Genomic DNA, 18260 nt, shown 5'->3' with positions numbered 1-18260 from the left:
CAAATGTGTAATACTTCTGAGAAGAGCCTGCTGGCATCTTTCACTGTTTCCTCTTGAAGGTTGGACTTGAGTCAGGACTGTTCATTAACTATAGAGCTGGTGTAAGTGTATACACCTAATTGCGGAGATATAGAATATTGTAACTTACATGCTAAGTATGAGTCCGCCTAGACTCTAGAGCAGGGGTGTCAAAGTCCCTCCTCGAGGGCCGTAATCCAGTCGGGTTTTCAGGATTTCCCCAATGAATATGCATTGAAAGCAGTGCATGCACATAGATCTCATGCATATTCATTGGGGAAATCCTGAAAACCCGACTGGATTCCGGCCCTCGAGGACCGACTTTGACACCTGTGCTCTAGAGTCTGCCTATACATACCTGTGTGCTATGTGATATTCTTGTATTTATAGACTATGCTTAGGCAGAATTTTGGCATGTGTATGGCGTTTTCCCTAGGACCTATTGGCTGATTTTATTGGCCACCTAGCTAACTTCACAGAAAATGTATAATATTGTGTGGTACACCTCTGCCTTCGCCCAGCTATTCCTTCATGCCATTCGGCTGGCAAAAAATTTCTGGGGAGAATGGTAGGGGATATGCTCTTATTCGACTGCCCTAGGCTTATAACTGTTTACACATGTTTTTCAGCCTGATTGGTGCAGTGAGAAGGTTATATATTGAGTTGTTCATCTCTGTACATTCCATTCCCAGGGTGAACGAGCCACCGGTTATGGTGTGGCACTGCTGCTATCTCTCTTCGGACGTGCCTCAGAGGATCCACTGCTGAACATGGTTTCCCCATTGGGGGAAGACATGGATTTCCAGGGAGAGGATGCAGAGAATGATTGTAAACGACGTCGCCTCGTCTAACCCTTACCCACAGCCGAGCATCTATATTTACCTCACTTTGCACTGAACGCACAAGAATTAGGTGTGAAACCTTTTAAAAAAATCAGATTCCTTGGCTGTTTGTAATCCAATTCTCTTGGTTAAATGTACCAGTTCACATGATCACCCAGTGTTGCATGGCATATTTTTAGCTTTGCCATAAGCCACAAAGTAACAGAAATTGCCCAGAATTAAAAAGGTTAAGAATTTCTTTTTAATCATCAAAGATATGAATAATAATTTAGACTTTTGGATTTTCTAAAGAAAAGAGTTTCTGTAGGTTGTAGTGTCATTACACTAGTATGCCTTTAAGTCCTCAGTCCCTTTACTGGAAGCAGTGATTTGACTCTGCAAATAACATATCTGAGTAAAAGGAGACATTTATCTGTTAGTTGTCATTGAGTAGAAGGAGGTGTGGTTCTTAATAGAAGGGTGAGCCTGCATCTGGTGCTGATTGAAACTTTCCAAGAGAATATCATCTTGAATAAAATTGGGCTAATAAACCCACAATTGAACCTAAAAAGCTGGGCCGCTGTCTCTCTTTCTACTGATTTTTATTAAATTTCTTTCAAATGCAGTCATGGTTATTGTGAGTTTTTTAATGTTTTTAAATACATGTATAGAGACTCCAGGAGCTTCCCCTCTTGTCCTTTTTAGGCAGTTGGCGACTATGTAACTAGTTGGTCTCATTTACATCCCTACATAGTGCAAATCACAAATGCCTCTGTGTTCAGATCTCTTGACAAAGCACCAGAATCTGAATGGACATAAAACCACAACCATCCGTTGTCCTCTTGTGCCCTGAGGTGCTGCTGCTTTCAGAATTCCAAGACAAAACAACCCAAACAAGTGAAACTGTAGATGTCCTCACAATATTAAATTCATCAGCGTTTAAATCTGATTGGGACAGGTTGTAATATATTTAAACAAATACATATTTGTTTTGTTGTATGACACGTGAGAAATCTGGAACTGATGTGTTACATTCAGCTTTCTGATATGGGATAGGTACATTCACACTAAACTTTTAAAAAATCAATGAAATATTTAGGCATGCTTTACTCAGCTGTGAATTTTAGTGTTCAGTGTGTCACAGACATGAATGTTGTCCAGCAGGTGTTTGACAACACAAGAAAGGTTGAACACAAATGACCGGGATACAGCATTTGATGAGACGGTGGAGTTTTTTTAGGTGTTTGATTAGAGATCGCTTGGAAAACTCTCAGTTAATCTTAGAAGTACGATGCAGACATAATTTCTGATTTTCTTTAGTTTTTCACCATCAGAAAAATAAATCAAACAAAAGAAAACTTGGTTATATATGTACACAAATATCACAGCACTGTTTACAATGTTGTATTTTCTCCTGTGGTTTTGTGGCGGCTGCTGTCAGTTTGGACTGTGTTTTACTGATAATGAAATGAAATCAATGGAGTACAAGCTGCTGACCAAGGAATTTGATCCGACTGAGACCTTTCACATGGGCAGATGATTCTGTTCCGGGACCAGCGAGATGTGTTTTGCTGTACCCTTTTGACTGGCCAATATGGACTCTTAATAACCTTTTCATTCCTGGTCACTTGTGCTGTCTTCAAAGCATGAGTAGTTGTGTGAATTTACAAAGAGCATGTGAAAGTTTTCTGAAGCCAAGGGAGGTTCGCTGGATCAGTCTTAAAAATTAAAAAATAACCCAGCATCCTAGTTTCCTTATGTTTCATGTTCCTCTCTGGTCCACTTGATCATAGTTTCAGGAGATCGGTATAAGAAGATGAGTTTGGCAAACAGCTGTTCTTCAAGGTCCAGATCACCAGTCTCTCGTACTAGGAATATGTCTGTACAGAGTTTCAGAATACGATCCACATTGGGTAACTCTTCAAACATTATGGAGCGGGCGATGCCATTGAAGAACTCCCGAATGAATTTTCCAATCACCAGGACTACAGACATGTACAGACCCACAATGCTACGGAAGCAAGAAAAGAGAAAGTAAACTGACGTGGCAAGGAGGCAGCCTCTTGGGCATTATCGCGACCCTTTAAATATTTACTTTTCAGTATCTCCACCCATGTCCCTTTTGTGGTTCTGTTTTCTTAAAAACTGCTCTCAAGACTAAAAATACAAAAATGAACTAGGGTGCATTATGTCTATAAGAAGCATATTTCATCACATGCATTTATGCTGCAAGGACTTGTAAATCCTGCATTTGGTGGTCCAAGCAACATAATTTGCCAAAAGGTTAGTATAGGATATTTGGGTGCTTCAGCATAGAATGCTTACCCATATCCAGCAAGGAATCCCAGGCTCTGAGGACTGGCTTTATCATTGAAGATGACAAGTTCTATGTTTTTCCTGCAGCCTTTACTGGAACAACCAGGACTCCACTCCTGAATAATCCACCACTCGGTTACCAGATTGGAAGATGAATTCACAGCCAATTTCTGCAGCTTTATTGTTATGTTTCTGTAAAATGCATATTTTTCCAAATCCTCTTCCTTCTCAGTGTGAGCTATCGCATACAAGAACAAAAATAAATTAGATTCAAATAAAATCTTGTATTTTCCATTTATGTTCTTACCTCACGTGACATGCCTACAGCATTACTGGCAAGAACAGTATCTCTCCTTGTTCACCACCGTATTCCCCATGTAATAAAGTTTTGTCCAGTGCTATTGTAATATAAAAATCACAATGATGGAACAGATGCATAGTTATGCTACGGCTTGTTGGGGAAAACAATGACTGAAGAGAGTCCTCACTGAAACAGGTGTTTCCCAAAAAGCAAGTTTTGTTACTGCCTCCTACCATTTATTTTATTTTGAAGCTAAGAAGAAAATACCCTATGCAGTTGTAACTACCAGCTGCAAAAATATCAGTAGTCCTAGCTTCTGTTTTGTGGGCTGGACAGCAAAGAAGCAGAAGATGCCAAGGGTCGGACTGGGGCAGGGGTAGGCAATTCCGGTCCTCGAGAGCCAGATCAAGGTCAGGTTTTCAGGATCTCCACAATAAATATGCATGAGATAGATTTGCATTTCCAGGAGGCAGTGCCTGCAAATCCATCTCATACATATTCATTGTGGAGATCCTGAAAACCTGACCTGGTTCCGGCTCTCGAGGACTGAAATTGCCTACCCCTGGACTGGGGCTATGTATACCAGTGTTGTGACCACTGTTGTTACTTACGAACTTGCAGACGATGCGCTGTTTTAGACTCCAGCCCATTAGATGCTCTCAGATATTTTGGCAATAGGTTTGGCAACATGCTGGTAGGAAAACAGAGGCAAAAGCTGTTTAGTTTTTAAACATTTAAATGTATTAATGTTTACAAAAAAATGAGAAATATGTTCAACTTTATTCAGCTGCTCTTAGACTCTGTAATCTAAATTTATCTTTTCTATCTTCCCTGCCCCATCTTTCCATTTAGTCGTATGAGTGTATATTCTCTCCTGGCTGACTTTGTTCTTTTTGTATTTTATATATTATACCACCTTGTCTTACAAAAGCAGGTTACATCAAATTTTATTAAACAAACCTTGCTCAGAACATAGTTGTAAGAAAACAGTCTCTTAATAGCCAGAGTTGTACAAGGACCAAAGAGAACAGAACAGAATAGCCATATTGAGTCACTTCTAGCCCAGTTTCCTGTTTCCAACAGTGGCCAAAGCAGGTCACAGTACCTGGCCGAAACCCAAATAGAAGCAACATTCCATGACAGGTCAAGCAGTGGCTTCCCCTGTGGCTGTCTCAATAACAGACTATGAACCTTTTCTTCAGGAACTTATCCAAACCTTTCTTACACCCAGCTACTCTAACCAAATCCTCTGGCAATGAGTTCCAGAGCAAAAAAAATATTTCCTATTTGTTTTGAAAGTATTTCCGTGTAATTTCATGTTTTTTGTACTTTTTGAAAGATTGAAAATTTGATTTACTCTTACCCTGTCTATACCACTAAGGATTTTGACGACCTCAATCATATCCCTCCCTCAGTCATCTCTTTTCCGACCTGAAGAGCCTCCGTCCTCTTTAGTCTTTTCTCATACGAGAGGAGATCCCTCTCCTTTATCATGTTGGTTGCTTGTCTTTAAACTTTTCTAATTCCGCTAAATCTTTCTTGAGATAAGGCAACCAGAAATGTACGCAATACTAATGCTCAGGTTAAAAATGCTTTTGTACCCTCTGGAAACTCCGCAACATCAAACACTATTTCGACTTCCTCTCCTTTCGACTGCTGGTCCAATCACTAATCTTAAGCATCTTAGATTACTGCAACATTATATACCTGGGATCCTTTAAGAAAACCATCAAACGCTTGAGAATCATACAGAACGCTGCCGTTCGCCTCATCTACGATCTTAAAAAAAATCAGATCATGTAAGCCCTTATTACAGAAAACTGCACTGGCTGCCAATGGAGGCAAGGATCATCTTCAAATTTGCTTGCCTCTGCTTCAAAACCTTAACAGGCTCATCCCCTATCTACCTGTCAGATCATTTTGAATTCTCAGGCCCCTCCTGCACACGTAATGCCCTACCTGTTTGCCTTTCCGTCCTTAAAGGGCTGCATCTACAAGAAATTCCTTGATAGATCTCTGTCATTCCAAGCAGGCAAATGGAATAAAGTTAAATATATGTTCACCTAGGGATAACCATGCCGTACTGTGATTCTGATCAAGATTAAAGCTGTAACCTACATTGGTGTATTTCTTTGTCCTTTAAGCATCTGAACAATCTGGTCTCTTAACTCTGTATCTTCATAGCACACTGTGTATTTTCCAGAGGCTTCAACGTTCTTTATTAGAGATGCATTTCTGAAATAAATTGGATGAAATGATTTGCAATCAAGAAAAAGTCCATGGTTAGAGGTTTGTTTCTGCAATATCTTCTCAGCAACAAGAGCAGTCGGTACAAAGCCAGCTTTGTGCCAGAGCTGTATCTGTTTGAATTTAGAAATGTCCCAGGGCAGGATGTAAAGCAATCAAATTTGTTTTTTGTTGTGGGGTTTTTGTTGGGGTTGGGTCATTTTTTTTTTTTGGGGGGGGGGGTTCTAATTAAAAATGCCCAAGGCAAAGTACAGTCAAAATCAATCAATACAAACCGCAGAGCAATGCAACAAGTTGGTTATACCTTTTCTATAATCTTATTTGATGTCTTACAAAATAAATTCTATCAAGTCTGTGCTCATACTTTTAATTGCTCAAACAAAATGAACCAAGTTAGTAACTGTGTCAGAGAAAAATATAAAATTCTGCTACTAGAGGTGGTGGAGGGTTATTACCTGAGGATATTCCAGTAAATGTCAAAATATATTTGACTGGTATTGGAGAGTTCTTTTATCATAGCCTCCCGACTAGCTGGACTGATACTCCACAGCAAACTGGCGTTGCTCTTGATTTTTGAAATGATAATGTCCTCTGGCATGTAGTTGACTATAAACTGCATGGCAGACTGGGGAGACAAGGAATACTTTGCTTTACTTAGGAACAGACATCACAAGCAAGGTTATATACCGTATTTCCCCCAAAATATGATACTGTCTTATATTAATTTTGGGCCCAAAAAAGGCACTAGGTCTTAGTTTCGGGGTAGGTCTTATTTTTTCATATACAATGATCATCTCTCCCTTTCCTCCACCGCAATTCTTCCTCTTTCCTTTCTTTCCTCCACATGTGCAGCCTCTTTCCTCCCCTCACCCATCCCATTGTGCTTTCCTTCAGCATCTTTCTATCCCTCCCATCCCTTGTGCAACAGAACCCTTGCCCAGCTTGTATCCATCTCTTCCGTGCAGCTGCAGCAGAACCCTTGAGCAGTCCCCGTCCCCCCCACTGCTGCCACAACACAGCTGTACCCCCACTGACCCATCCAAACCCCACCGACCATGAGACCTACATACCTCCCTCCAAAGAGCAGCATCGGCAGCATCTAAACAGGCTGCTTCGTGGCCTCCTGCTGGGGCTTTCTGTGTGCCATGTTGCTGATGACATCATCAGTGATGTGGCAGAAGGAATGCCCCGGTGGGAGAAGGCCGCGAAGCAGTCTGTTTAGAGTGCTGCTGACGCTGCTCTTTGTAGGTCTCACGATCAGAAGGTCAGTGGGGTTTGGACGGGAGGGAGAGATAGAAAGATGGGAGGGTCAGCGGGGGTTCGGCTGCACGGCGGGGAATGCTGCTGCTGGTGAATTCAGGGACTAGGGCTTATTTTTGGGGTAGGGCTTATATTAAGACCTACACTGAAAATCATGCTAGGTCTTATTTTCATGGAAACATGGTAGTACTAGTAAAGAGGTAGCTACACGTTATCTTTTATGATTGCCTTCTAAGTGTGTCAAGATTAAGCTAGGGCAGGGGTAGGCAATTCCGGTCCTTGAGAGCCGGAGCCAGGTCAGGTTTTCAGGATCTCCACAATGAATATGTATGAGATGGATTTGCATGCATTGCCTCCTTGAGATGCAAATCTATCTCATGCATATTTATTGTGGATATCCTGAAAACCTGACCTGGCTCCGGCTCTCGAGGACCAGAATTGCCTACCCCTGAGCTAGGGCTTCCCAAGATTGGTGGCCATGGTTGGAAACTGGCTTGATAGACCTTCAGAGGGGCATTTTCAATAGGATGTCTACGTCTGAGTTTGGACATTTTGAGAAAGATGTCCAGACATCCAGTACAGAAAATGTTCATTTTCAAAACTGCAAGACGTCTTATTTTTTATTTATTTTTTTTAATGACTTATGTAGAGGTTTTGCCTCTTAAAATGTCTATCTTTTTTGGCCATTCTCAAATATAAAGACATCCACATGAAAAACACACAAAAACAAGCTTTTCAGACGTTCAAGCAGCCAGCATTCTTAGCAAACTGGTCACAGCAGAGGGGCACTCTTAAGAGATACTATAGTGAATGTCACATAAAAAGTCCCAGATACAATATAAGCAGGTTATAGTGATATGTGTATGGTGAGCCCTCCAAAACTAAACTAAACTAAACCTTAAGTTTATATACCGCGTCATCTCCACAGGAGTGGAGCTCGACACAGTTTACAGGAATTAAAACAAGAAGGGGACTACAATGGAAAGAGGAAGAGAGTTGGTAAACAGAAAGGAAATGGGGGAGAATAATGGAGAGGGAGGGAGTTACATTTCTGAATTTATAGGTGTTTTATAATTAAGGGTAGGTGGGAGAGGGGGAAAGGGAAAGGAAGAGAAAATAGAGGGGAAAAGGAGGGAGGGGAGTGAGGGAGGAAGAAGAAAAGGGAATGGAGGAAAAAAGGGGGAATAAAAGGGGAAAAAAAAGGGAAGGAGGAAAAAAGAAAAAAGGAAATTTGAACTTAATAGATTATTTGAATGATATTATATTATATAATGTAGCTTATTAGGAGTGATAAATGATGTATATGGCAGAGCCTGAAGGGAGCTTTTTGTCACCTGATTACACACCCAAAATTTACTGTACCCACCTGTACACCACAACAATAGCCCTTATGCCTTCAGGTGTAATCTTTATGTAGGTACAGTAGGTTTTTGAGGGCTCATCATACAATATAAGCAAGATATAGTGACATCTGACCTGGGTCTTTTAATGTGGTATTCACTGCCTCTCTGCAGATGTATACGAGCCATGTAAATCTGTAAGAAAGGCTGAAAATACTGGTGGGGGGGTTCACATATTTGGGTAGTGGGAGGGGGTTGGTAACCACTGGGGGAGTAGGGGGGGGGGTCATTCCTTAATCCCTCCAGTGGTCATCTTGTCAGTTTGGGCACCTTTTTGATCCTTATTCATTTTTAATACAGGTCTAGCCCCAAACATCTAAATGGTGCCCCGGTCATTTTGTTAAAAAGTTTGATGATCCCTGCAGAATGTCCAAGTCCTAAGCCCACCCAAAACATGCCTCTAGCACACCCCCTTAAGATTTAGACGCATTGGAGAGAAAAATGACCAGAAAGACATCTAGAAAGTCTGTTTTGAGAATGCCCACTTTTACGTTTTGACTAGTAAAACATCCAAGTGTTGGTTTATGCTGTTTTTGGGACATCTATCTTTTTTGAAAATGAACCCCTATTCTGTCCCAATACAATGCATATATGCCAGAGCTCTCAAAGTCCCTCCTTGAGGGCCGCAATCCAGTCGGGTTTTCAGGATTTCCCCAATGAATATGCAGGAGATCTATGTGCATGCACTGCTTTCAATGCATATTCATTGGGGAAATCCTGAAAACCCAACTGGTTTGCGGCCCCCAAAGAGGGACTTTGAGATCCCTGATATATGCTTATGAATATATGCGAGACCAATGTATGCAAATGTATTTATTTATTTGCATTTGCTATACTGCAATTTCTGTACCCAATAGGTCTAAGCTTCTTACAATCTAAAAACTTTTGATAAAGTAGGAAAAGAACGTCAATACGTAGATAGGAAAGTAGAGTATCACTCGCTCAGCATCTAAACCGGGGGTGTCAAATGTCGGTCCTCGAGGGCCACAATCCAGTCGGGTTTTCAGGATTTCCCTAATGAATATGCATGAGATTTATTTGTATGCTCTGCTTTCACTGAATGCTAATAGATCTCATGCATATTCATTGGGGAAATCCTGAAAACCCGACTGGATTGCGGCCCTCAAGGACTGACATTTGACACCCCTGATCTAAAGTGAAGTGAAAGACAGAAAATTTGGAGGACATTCTAATAAGGGAATCAACACATAGGAAAAAGGATGCCACTATGAATTTAGGAAAGGAGGATATTAACTCGACCAACGATTAGATCAGAGTAAGAGACAAGTATTAGGAGGATAATGGCTGTGTACGGTTAGCCTTGCTGCAGTAGTGATCCATATTTCTATGTTAGGTGGGTGAGAAGGCTTGCGTGAATAGCCATGTCTTGAGGGCAACGTTAAATTTCTTGGTTGCAAAATCAACAGGACAGCTGGAGGTGCTCTAGATTAAGTGGTATATATCATGGTAAGCTTTTAGAAAAGTATACTGTCAAGCTCATAATCAAAAAACATAGATGTCCAAAAAGCATCCTAAATTGGTGCTTGGATCTCCTAATCACCAGGACATCCAAGTGCCGATAATCAAAACTATCTTTCTGTACATCTAGTGAGGTGTTCCACCCTCTGTATGTCCAGAGCACATGATGGACATGGTAGAGGCATGTTATGGGCGGGCTTTGGGTGGTCTCTAGGGCAGGTTAGACATGGATGTCTTGCAGTGATAAACATTTTGCAAGACATCCTGGTTGGAACTTATACGTTTGGAACTAGACCTGTTTTAGAAGGGTCCAAGTGCCACAAAGGTGCCCAGATACCCTCACACTCCTCAGTGCTCGCTGACCTCTTTCCACCACACAAAAATGAGAACAAAAAAGATACATACCTGTCTCTAAAAACAGCAGCATCTGCTATGGGGAAGCCTAGTAGAGCTGCCCACAGGTGTCTTAAGTAGCCTGGTAGGTGGACTAGTGAACCATAGAGAGGAGGTTCCAGGCCCATAAGCCACTCTAACCACTACATTTATGGTAGAACGTATGAGCCCACCCAAACCCTACTATACTGCCATATAGGTACCATCTGCAGCCAAAAGTGCTGTCGGGGTGGTACACAGGAGGGTATAGTAGGTTTGGGGGGGGCTCAACCTAAATTATAAGGGGGTTAGATATACTGCTAACACCCTTTATGTGAAGTTCACAGCAGTGATCTCTAAGGTGTCCCATTGCTCTGTCAGGATGTCTATCTGGCCAATCCATTACTATGCTGGCCCTACCCACGTCCAAATAGTCAGAATTAGGACATTTTCAACCTGGATGTTTTTCTGATCGAAAATGGGGTATAAAGTTAGATGTCCCGGTGGCCAAGGCATCGAAGTAGACAATTAAAATAAATAAATAAATAAAATTATATTTTGGCGTCTAGCAGTTGGCCATTTTTGTATCTCCAACTTTGGACGTTCAGCCGGACTTAGACTTTTTTTTTTGAAGATGACCCTCTGTGCAAATATTTCCATGCCTAAATGTTTGTGATTTTTGTCCCTTTGGAGGTAATGTGACTTCTACTGGTTCAATGATTAGATATTGCCTTTGATTTCATCTTACCAGCACACCTTGTAGCAAAATAAGCTTGAAGCCCAGTTCTCCCAAAGACACAAAGACAGGGTTAAGAGTTTAAAAGGTTTTGCCTGTTCTTGCATTAAACATTTATGATCTATGTTATTGTTTGTAAGCTTATCCTTTTGGTCTTATTGGTTAGTTTTGGATTTTGTACTTGCCACTAAAAATCCGGTTCATAGTCAATGGCGCGCAAGACACCAGGGCGCCGACAATCCAGCACTGACAATTCAGTGCATGACAGAAGCGCGCCGCTGAAAAACTTATTTTTCAAGAGCTCCGACAGGGGTGTGTGGGGGCAACCCCCCCCCCACTTTAATGTATAGTGTTCACACTGCCGTTGGGGGAGTGTGGGGGTGCGGGGGGTGCAACTCCCCACATTATAGAGAAAACGGAACAGTTTCTGATTTTTTGCAGGAAAAGTTCTGTTTTGTCTATAATGTGGGAGGTTGCACCCCCCACACCCCCTCCAACGGCAGTGCAAACATTATGCCCCCCCCCCCCCCGTCTGAGCTCTTAAAAAATAAGCTTTTCGGCGGCTTTCGGCAGCGCGCTTCTGTCTTGCGCTGAATTGTCAGCACTGGATTGTTGGCACGCTGGTGTCTCGTGCACAATTATCCCTTCACCAAAAATCCACATTAGATATCCTCCAAAGATTATTAGGAAGCCAATATTTCAGCTGAACTTACTGGGTGAAGTGCATAGCGATAAGTCATATCATCGTAGACTGCTTGAGAAAAGGGAATAAGATTCTGTTGTTGGGCACTCATAGTGAACAAAGGCTGCAAGGGAAACAGGAGAGAAAAGTAGTGACAGTTCTGGAAAAATATTAGAAGCAGGGCCGGATTTAGATGAAAAGAGGCCCTAGGCTATTCCACTTATGAGGCCCTTTCACCTCCCATTTTTAAGTTTGTAAATTACATGAGAGATAATAAAATACATCATTACTGTGATATATATCAATATGTTAAATGAAACATGTTGTTATTGGTACTAACCTTTATAAAAAAATGTGACATGGATAATAAATGAAAAAAAGTCGAGAACACTTATTTGGACATTTATTCTCAGCACCATATATAATACTTGTAACAATAACTAATCAAACATAACACACAACATTGCCCCTTCCTATGTCCATAGTGCCCTCAGTGCGTCCTTCCTCACCTCATCCCCCCTCTGATGCCCGCCTGCCTCCCATCCCCCTTCCATTGAATACCCCCCTCATGCCATCCTGCCTGCCTGCCTTCCATTAAACCCCCCCCACCTCCCCTCCGATGCCAGCCTTCCTGCCTCCCATCCCCCTTCCACTGATCCCCCCCCCATGCCAGTCTGGGCCACCCTGTCCTGACAGATCCACGTTTTGCCTCTCTCCCCGTGGGGCTGGGCTTTGCCCAGCTGTTTCCAGACTGACGTCTTTCCCTCCCCGATCCTCCTCCCAGGGCGAGAAAAAGAAAGGGAGAAGCCGAGTCGGCGCCGGTTCCAATCCCGAAGCGTAGAATTTCTCCTTATTTTCAGTTCAGTGTTTTAGTGTTCACTGTTTTTAGAATAGTGTAATTTTAATTTTGCTAACAATTTGAATGTAGGCCCCTCTTGATCTTGAGGCCCTAGGCTGAAGCCTAGTTAGCCTATAGGAAAATCCGGTGCTGATTAGAAGCATCTACACCAGTGGTTTCCAACCCTGTCCTGGAGGACCACCAGGCCAGTCGGGTTTTCAGGATAGCCCTAATGAATATGCATGAGAGAGATCTGCATATAATGGAGGTGCCAGGCATGCAAACTTGCTCCATGCATATTCATTAGGGCTACCTTGAAAACCCGACTGGCCTGATGGTCCTCCAGGACAGGGTTGGGAACCACTGATCTACACAAATCACTCTCTATAAACAGAAATGCAATGGGTTAAGGATTCTAACATGTTGATCATCGATGGCTCCCGCCTTCCTCATTCATAAACAACAGCAACCATTACTGCTAAAGAAATTTAGCAGAGCAAACCTGAGCTGTCCCCAAAATAATTACCTCATAACCACTGATGCTGATTTTAACAGAGACATCTAAAGGCTGGTTGGTTATTCCTGCCACTGATTTAACCAATGACATAAAAAGAAGTGGAAACCACACAATGCAGATCAGCGCAAAAATGATGACACCACCTCTTCCATACTTCACAATTGTCTTTTTCTTCTGTCCTGCAGGTTCCGGATATTTCTGCAATATTAATAATTGTTGGCACAAATTATTATCATGAGTTTGAAACTTGTGAGAAATAGCACCAAACCCCAACCCAGCCTTCTGTCCATTTATACGCAAAATTCAGTTATTTAAAAAGAAACATGAAATTCTACAAAGCTTGACATCTAGGGGAAATATTTTCAAAAACCTTACTCATTTTTATCCTGTATCTGCAGTCCTAAGTAATTATATCAAAGCTGTGCTGCGATACTGGAATCCCTCACCTTTTCCGATTCCCTCAAGCACTTCATGATAAAAATATTAGCATAAATGTCCTCCACACAGATCCAGCTGGACAGACTCAGGGTGGTGTCAGTCCATACCCAGTCCATCACAGCTCTTAGCTCGGTTAAGAACGGGACGAATCTGAACCTGTAAGTGCAAGCAGAGAAAACCATGTTTCCACTTTCAAAAGTATCAAATTGGGTAGAATCCTTTCAGAACATTCATTTGTTTGTGCATGTAATGTGAATTATTCTCCTCCAAGAGGCTGTAGATTTTTTGTGTACTGAGCAATTTCTGGTTTTACAAGGCTTTTCATTTTGACAAGGAACGTCATGCCCAGTTTTGAGTATAAACAATACCAGGTTTTATTCTTTCTCCTGCCGACACACTGGGGCCTCAAAGGCTTACCAAGAATAAATTCAAGAATAAATAAATTGAGAATAAATTAGAGACTATATAGACAATGTGTGATGGCAGTCAAAAAAACAACTGGAATGCTAAGATTTATTAGGAAAAGGATAGAAACTAAGACAAGAAATATTATAATGCCTCTGTATCACTTGGTGCAACCTCACTGTGTGAAATTCTGGTCACCACATCTCATAAGAACATAAGAATTGCCATACTGTGACAGAGCAAAGGTTCATCAAGTCCAGTATCCTGTTTCCAACAGTGACCAAACCAGATCCTAGGAATAAGTAGTAGATTTCCCCAAGAAATCTCAATAATGGCCTATGGACTTCTCTTTTAAGGAATTATGCAAACCTTTTATTTTTATTTTTTTTTAATCTCTTTATTGAGCAAAAGGAAATACAGAACAAAATATGCAATCAACAGGATCACAGAAATGCAGAGTACATCAGCAGTCCAAGAGAACATAGAAAACACCAAGAAATGCGAAACAGGCCCCATGCGGAACAGAACCAATTGCTCACACAATGTTTTTCCCCGTATAAACCCAGCATACCCTCCCAACCCCCCCAACCCCCACCCCAATCCCTGAGTGGATAGCACAATGAGAAAAGATAGGAAATAGAGAAAAAGAGAAGCAAGCCAACTACTCAAAGTACAAAACTCAGAGCTCAAAAGTGAGTGTGTACACTATCAACACCATAAGAGAGGAGACAAGAAAAAGAAAAGAAAAAGAAGAGAGCAAAGAGGACAAAAGAGAACAAAAGAAAAATGGAAAAGAAAACAGAAACAGGAAACAGATAATGGAAAAGAGAGAAAAGAAAGAAAGGAAGAGAAGAGGCTGTACATCCCAGCCTACGAGTTGAGAAAGAGACTACGCGAACGGTGCGGTGTCCAGTAGGCCTCCCAAATCTCCTGGAAACGGTCCCAGCTACGCGGGGTACCCTGCCCGATACTGCTCTACGCTCCAACAAAGCCATCTCAAACAAATACCGTTGCCATTGGGTCACGGATGGAATAGCAGACTCCCGCCAACACACCAAGATCGCCCTCTTAGCCATTAAGAAAGCCTTGTGCACGAAGAGATGGTGTCCACCCGGCATGGCTCCCAGACCACCATCCACATAAAAAAGGGCAAGTAACGGAGAGCACGCCGGCAAGGACAAAAGGAAAGAGTTAAGATAATTCCACACCCGGGACCAGAACAGCTGAATGCGAGGACAAGCCCAGAACATATGCCCCAACGTGGCTCCAACACAATTACATTTGGGGCAGGTGTCTCCGGCAGCAAAGCCCGCTCGAAAAGCTCGCAATGGGGAAACGAACGCTCTATGCAGAAACTTATACTCCTGTTCCCTATGTATCATACTCCAAGAAACAGTCGCAATACATTCAAAGCCATGGGAAAATACCGCCGGCTCAAGATCAAGGTGTAAATCTCGGCTCCAGGCCCGAGCCAATCGATGAGCCTGGGTATCAGGACAGAGAGACAGAAGAGCAGAGGTATGGTAGCTCAACTTAGGGGCCACAGGGTCCCACAATGCTAAACTCAAGCCCAAGCGATAAGAAATAGCCGCCGTAACCGCCGAGGTGGGCAAGGTAGAAACATAGTAGCTAACCTGGGAGTACCCAAACAAGTCAACCGAGTCATCCAAACCTTTTTTAAACCCTGCTAAGCTAACTAATTTCACCACATTCTCTGGCAACAAATTCCAGAATTTAATTACATGTTATGTGAAGAAATATTTTCTCTGGTTTGTTTTAAATCTACTACTTAGTAGCTTCATTGCATGCCACCTAGTCCTAATATTTTTGGAAAGAGTAACCAAGCGATTCACATCTACCCTTTCCACTCCACTTAGTATTTTATAAATCTCTATCATATCACCCCTGAGCCATCTCTTTTCCAAACTGAAGAGCCCTAGCTGCTTTAGTCTTTCCTCATAGGGAAATAGTCCCATCCCTTTTATCATTTTCGTTGCCCTTCTCTCTACCTTTTCTAATTCCGCTATATTTTTTTTGAGATACAGTGAACAGAACTGCACAAAGTATTCGATGTGTGACCATACCATAGAGCAATACAATGGCATTATAACATCTTCATCTTTAGTGGAATTAGAAAAAGTTCAAAGAAGGGCAACAAAATGATTAAGGGGATGGAAATCTCATATGAGGAAAAGCTTCAGAGGTTAGGAATCTTCAGCTTTGAGGAGAGGTAGCTAAGGTGAGATATGATAGAGGTCTAGAAAAGCCTGAATGGAGCAGAACAGGTAAACAGGAATCGACTGTTTACTCTTTCATAAGGTATAAACATTAGGGATCACTCCATGAAGTATGTAGTAACTTTTAAAACAAATAGGAGAAAATATTTTTTTCACCCAATGAATAGTCAAACTCTGGAACTCATTGCCATAAGATGTGATATCAGCAATTGGTGTATCTGGGTTTAAAATGGGTTTGGACAACTTCTTGGAGGAAAAGTCCATAATTTGCTATTAGGCTAGACATGGAAAAAGCCAATATTTATCCCTGGGGCTGGTAGCATGAAATCTTGCTACTCTTTGGGATTCTGCCAGGTAATTTGACTTAAATGTGCCCCTAGGCTAGATAGGCCATCAGTCTGACCCAGGATGGCTATTCTTATGTTCTTATCTGTTGCTGAAACACTGTTCTGCTGTGGACAACTGTTTTCAAGTCAGACTTCTTTGTATGATTTTTCGAACAGTTACATTGCAAGCAAGAAAACACAAAACAGCAGAGTAGAAGGGTCCACAGTTTTCTATATATTACCTAAAAATCCAAGTTATCTGAATAAATAAAAGAAAGCACAGTTAGATAGTTCTAAGTCAAACAGATGCTGGCAATGTCATCTCGATATAGGGACGTTGGATCATCTATTGCTCTATTGCCCCTTGATACTTAAATTTTGGAGATCTATATGGGGTCAAATTACTATGATCCTAGAAGTTCCATTATCAGTGGTGTATAATGTTGTGTTGTTTGGAACTTTATTAATGCCCAAAAGTCCAATTAATGCAAATTAGAATAGATTACTTCTCATCATGACAGGAGTTGCTATGCAGCTGATCATGAAAAACTGGAAAAATTGGGACAGGTTAAATTACAATTTTTGGTGGAAACCCTATGTCAAAGTTATAAATTTGAACGTATGAATTCGATACAATTGGTACACTATAATAAATTCAAGGAGGTTTGGGATCCATTAACAAAATTTTGTAAGAATTGATCATACGTATTCCCCTTTGATTTCTGTTATGCACGCCTAGGAGGGGTGGGTGGGAGGGTATGGGAGGGGGTTGATATATATTTATTATATCATTTGATTGTATTGAGTGCTGATTATTGTATTATTTGTTTGCTTATCTGTTGCACTTACTGTTGGCTTTTGAAAATGAATAAAGATTTAAAAAAAAGCACAGGTAGATTTACCCTTGAAACAAAAACAGGTTCATGCAGTTGTAACTCTTTGTCAAGAAGTTGCCCAATACACGGTTTGGGTAGCCACACTTGATCTGATATGCTGAGAGCCCAAAGTAAAGGCACTTCACGAAGTACCAGAGTTGAGCGACTTTGTTGGTGTTAAATCTTCTGCAAAGAAACAGAAATTACACTTTGTCAGCATAATCCATCAATTAGACTGTTGAAGATGGATCTTGTTGGAGCCAAAGGCCAAGACTGAGACTGGGCAGTAAGAGAAAATCCAACTTTAAATCTGATGGAAGCATTTATTTTACAGCTTAAGGGTATGAATATATGACAAGCAACTAATAAACTCTCATATATATATAAGATGTTTATGTAATTTTAGCAGTTGAAAATTGTAAAATTTAGGAAATAGGAGAATTAAAACCAATGGGGGAAGAACTTTGGGTGGAGTCATGTGTTAGATATTAGTAGCACTGGAATTTGCACCACGCTCAGATTGTTCACAATAAAATACACCAACTCAGATATAGTGGCAAAAAATGGGCCGCAGCTTTATTGTCATTAAGAACAAACCTTAATAAAATCAACTTATCAACATTTTCAAAAACAGTGTAGCTTATTCTCAAAATTCTGGAGCTATTCGGTGTCGAACTAGCTCGTCTTCCAAAATTCTCCCCCATTCCCCAATTCCCTTACAGCAAGACATGCGGTGCCGTAGAGTCCAGCCACCACCCATGGCGGTATCGCACATGAGCAGTCACCAAATCTGTTGCATAGTCACACTGATCCAAAATTGTTTCCCCAACATAGAATTTTTTCCGCAACAAAACTGCGACCAACCCTACCCCCCACCTCACCCCCCAAAACAAAAACCCTCCAAAGAGAGAACCCCCAAAATAGAGAAGGGAAAGGCAGGACAATTTTCCTCACCAACCCTAACCTTCCCACACTCCCTCCAAACTCTTAAT

The 18260-nt window shown here is 41.5% G+C and overlaps 2 protein-coding genes across 6 annotated transcripts in view; one reads left to right on the top strand and one right to left on the bottom strand.

Moving 5' to 3' along the window:
- The window catches only part of NPEPL1 (aminopeptidase like 1), a 55262-nt gene extending 53798 nt beyond the window's left edge, over positions 1–1464 (top strand). The window contains exon 12 of the mRNA XM_033963423.1: positions 711–1464. Within this exon, the coding sequence (XP_033819314.1) occupies positions 711–869 (159 nt within the window). The 3' untranslated portion in view covers positions 870–1464. The remainder of the gene's footprint in view (positions 1–710) is intronic.
- A 151-nt stretch (positions 1465–1615) lies between these two features.
- The window catches only part of LOC117369215 (piezo-type mechanosensitive ion channel component 2-like), a 209942-nt gene continuing 193297 nt past the window's right edge, over positions 1616–18260 (bottom strand). For all 5 annotated transcript variants that reach the window (XM_033963416.1, XM_033963420.1, XM_033963419.1 and 2 more), the window contains 9 exons: positions 17296–17454; positions 13434–13581; positions 12997–13185; positions 11664–11756; positions 6159–6328; positions 5575–5691; positions 4068–4147; positions 3165–3393; positions 1616–2850 (listed from right to left, as the gene is read on the bottom strand). In XM_033963416.1, the coding sequence (XP_033819307.1) occupies positions 2595–2850; positions 3165–3393; positions 4068–4147; positions 5575–5691; positions 6159–6328; positions 11664–11756; positions 12997–13185; positions 13434–13581; positions 17296–17454 (1441 nt within the window). In that variant the 3' untranslated portion in view covers positions 1616–2594. The remainder of the gene's footprint in view (positions 2851–3164; positions 3394–4067; positions 4148–5574; positions 5692–6158; positions 6329–11663; positions 11757–12996; positions 13186–13433; positions 13582–17295; positions 17455–18260) is intronic.

Source organism: Geotrypetes seraphini, chromosome 11, assembly GCF_902459505.1.
Source record: "Geotrypetes seraphini chromosome 11, aGeoSer1.1, whole genome shotgun sequence".
In the NCBI taxonomy this organism is placed as follows: Eukaryota; Metazoa; Chordata; class Amphibia; order Gymnophiona; family Dermophiidae; genus Geotrypetes; species Geotrypetes seraphini.
The sequence above is the reverse complement of the archived record's forward strand: the minus strand, read 5'-3'. Positions and strand labels throughout refer to the sequence as shown.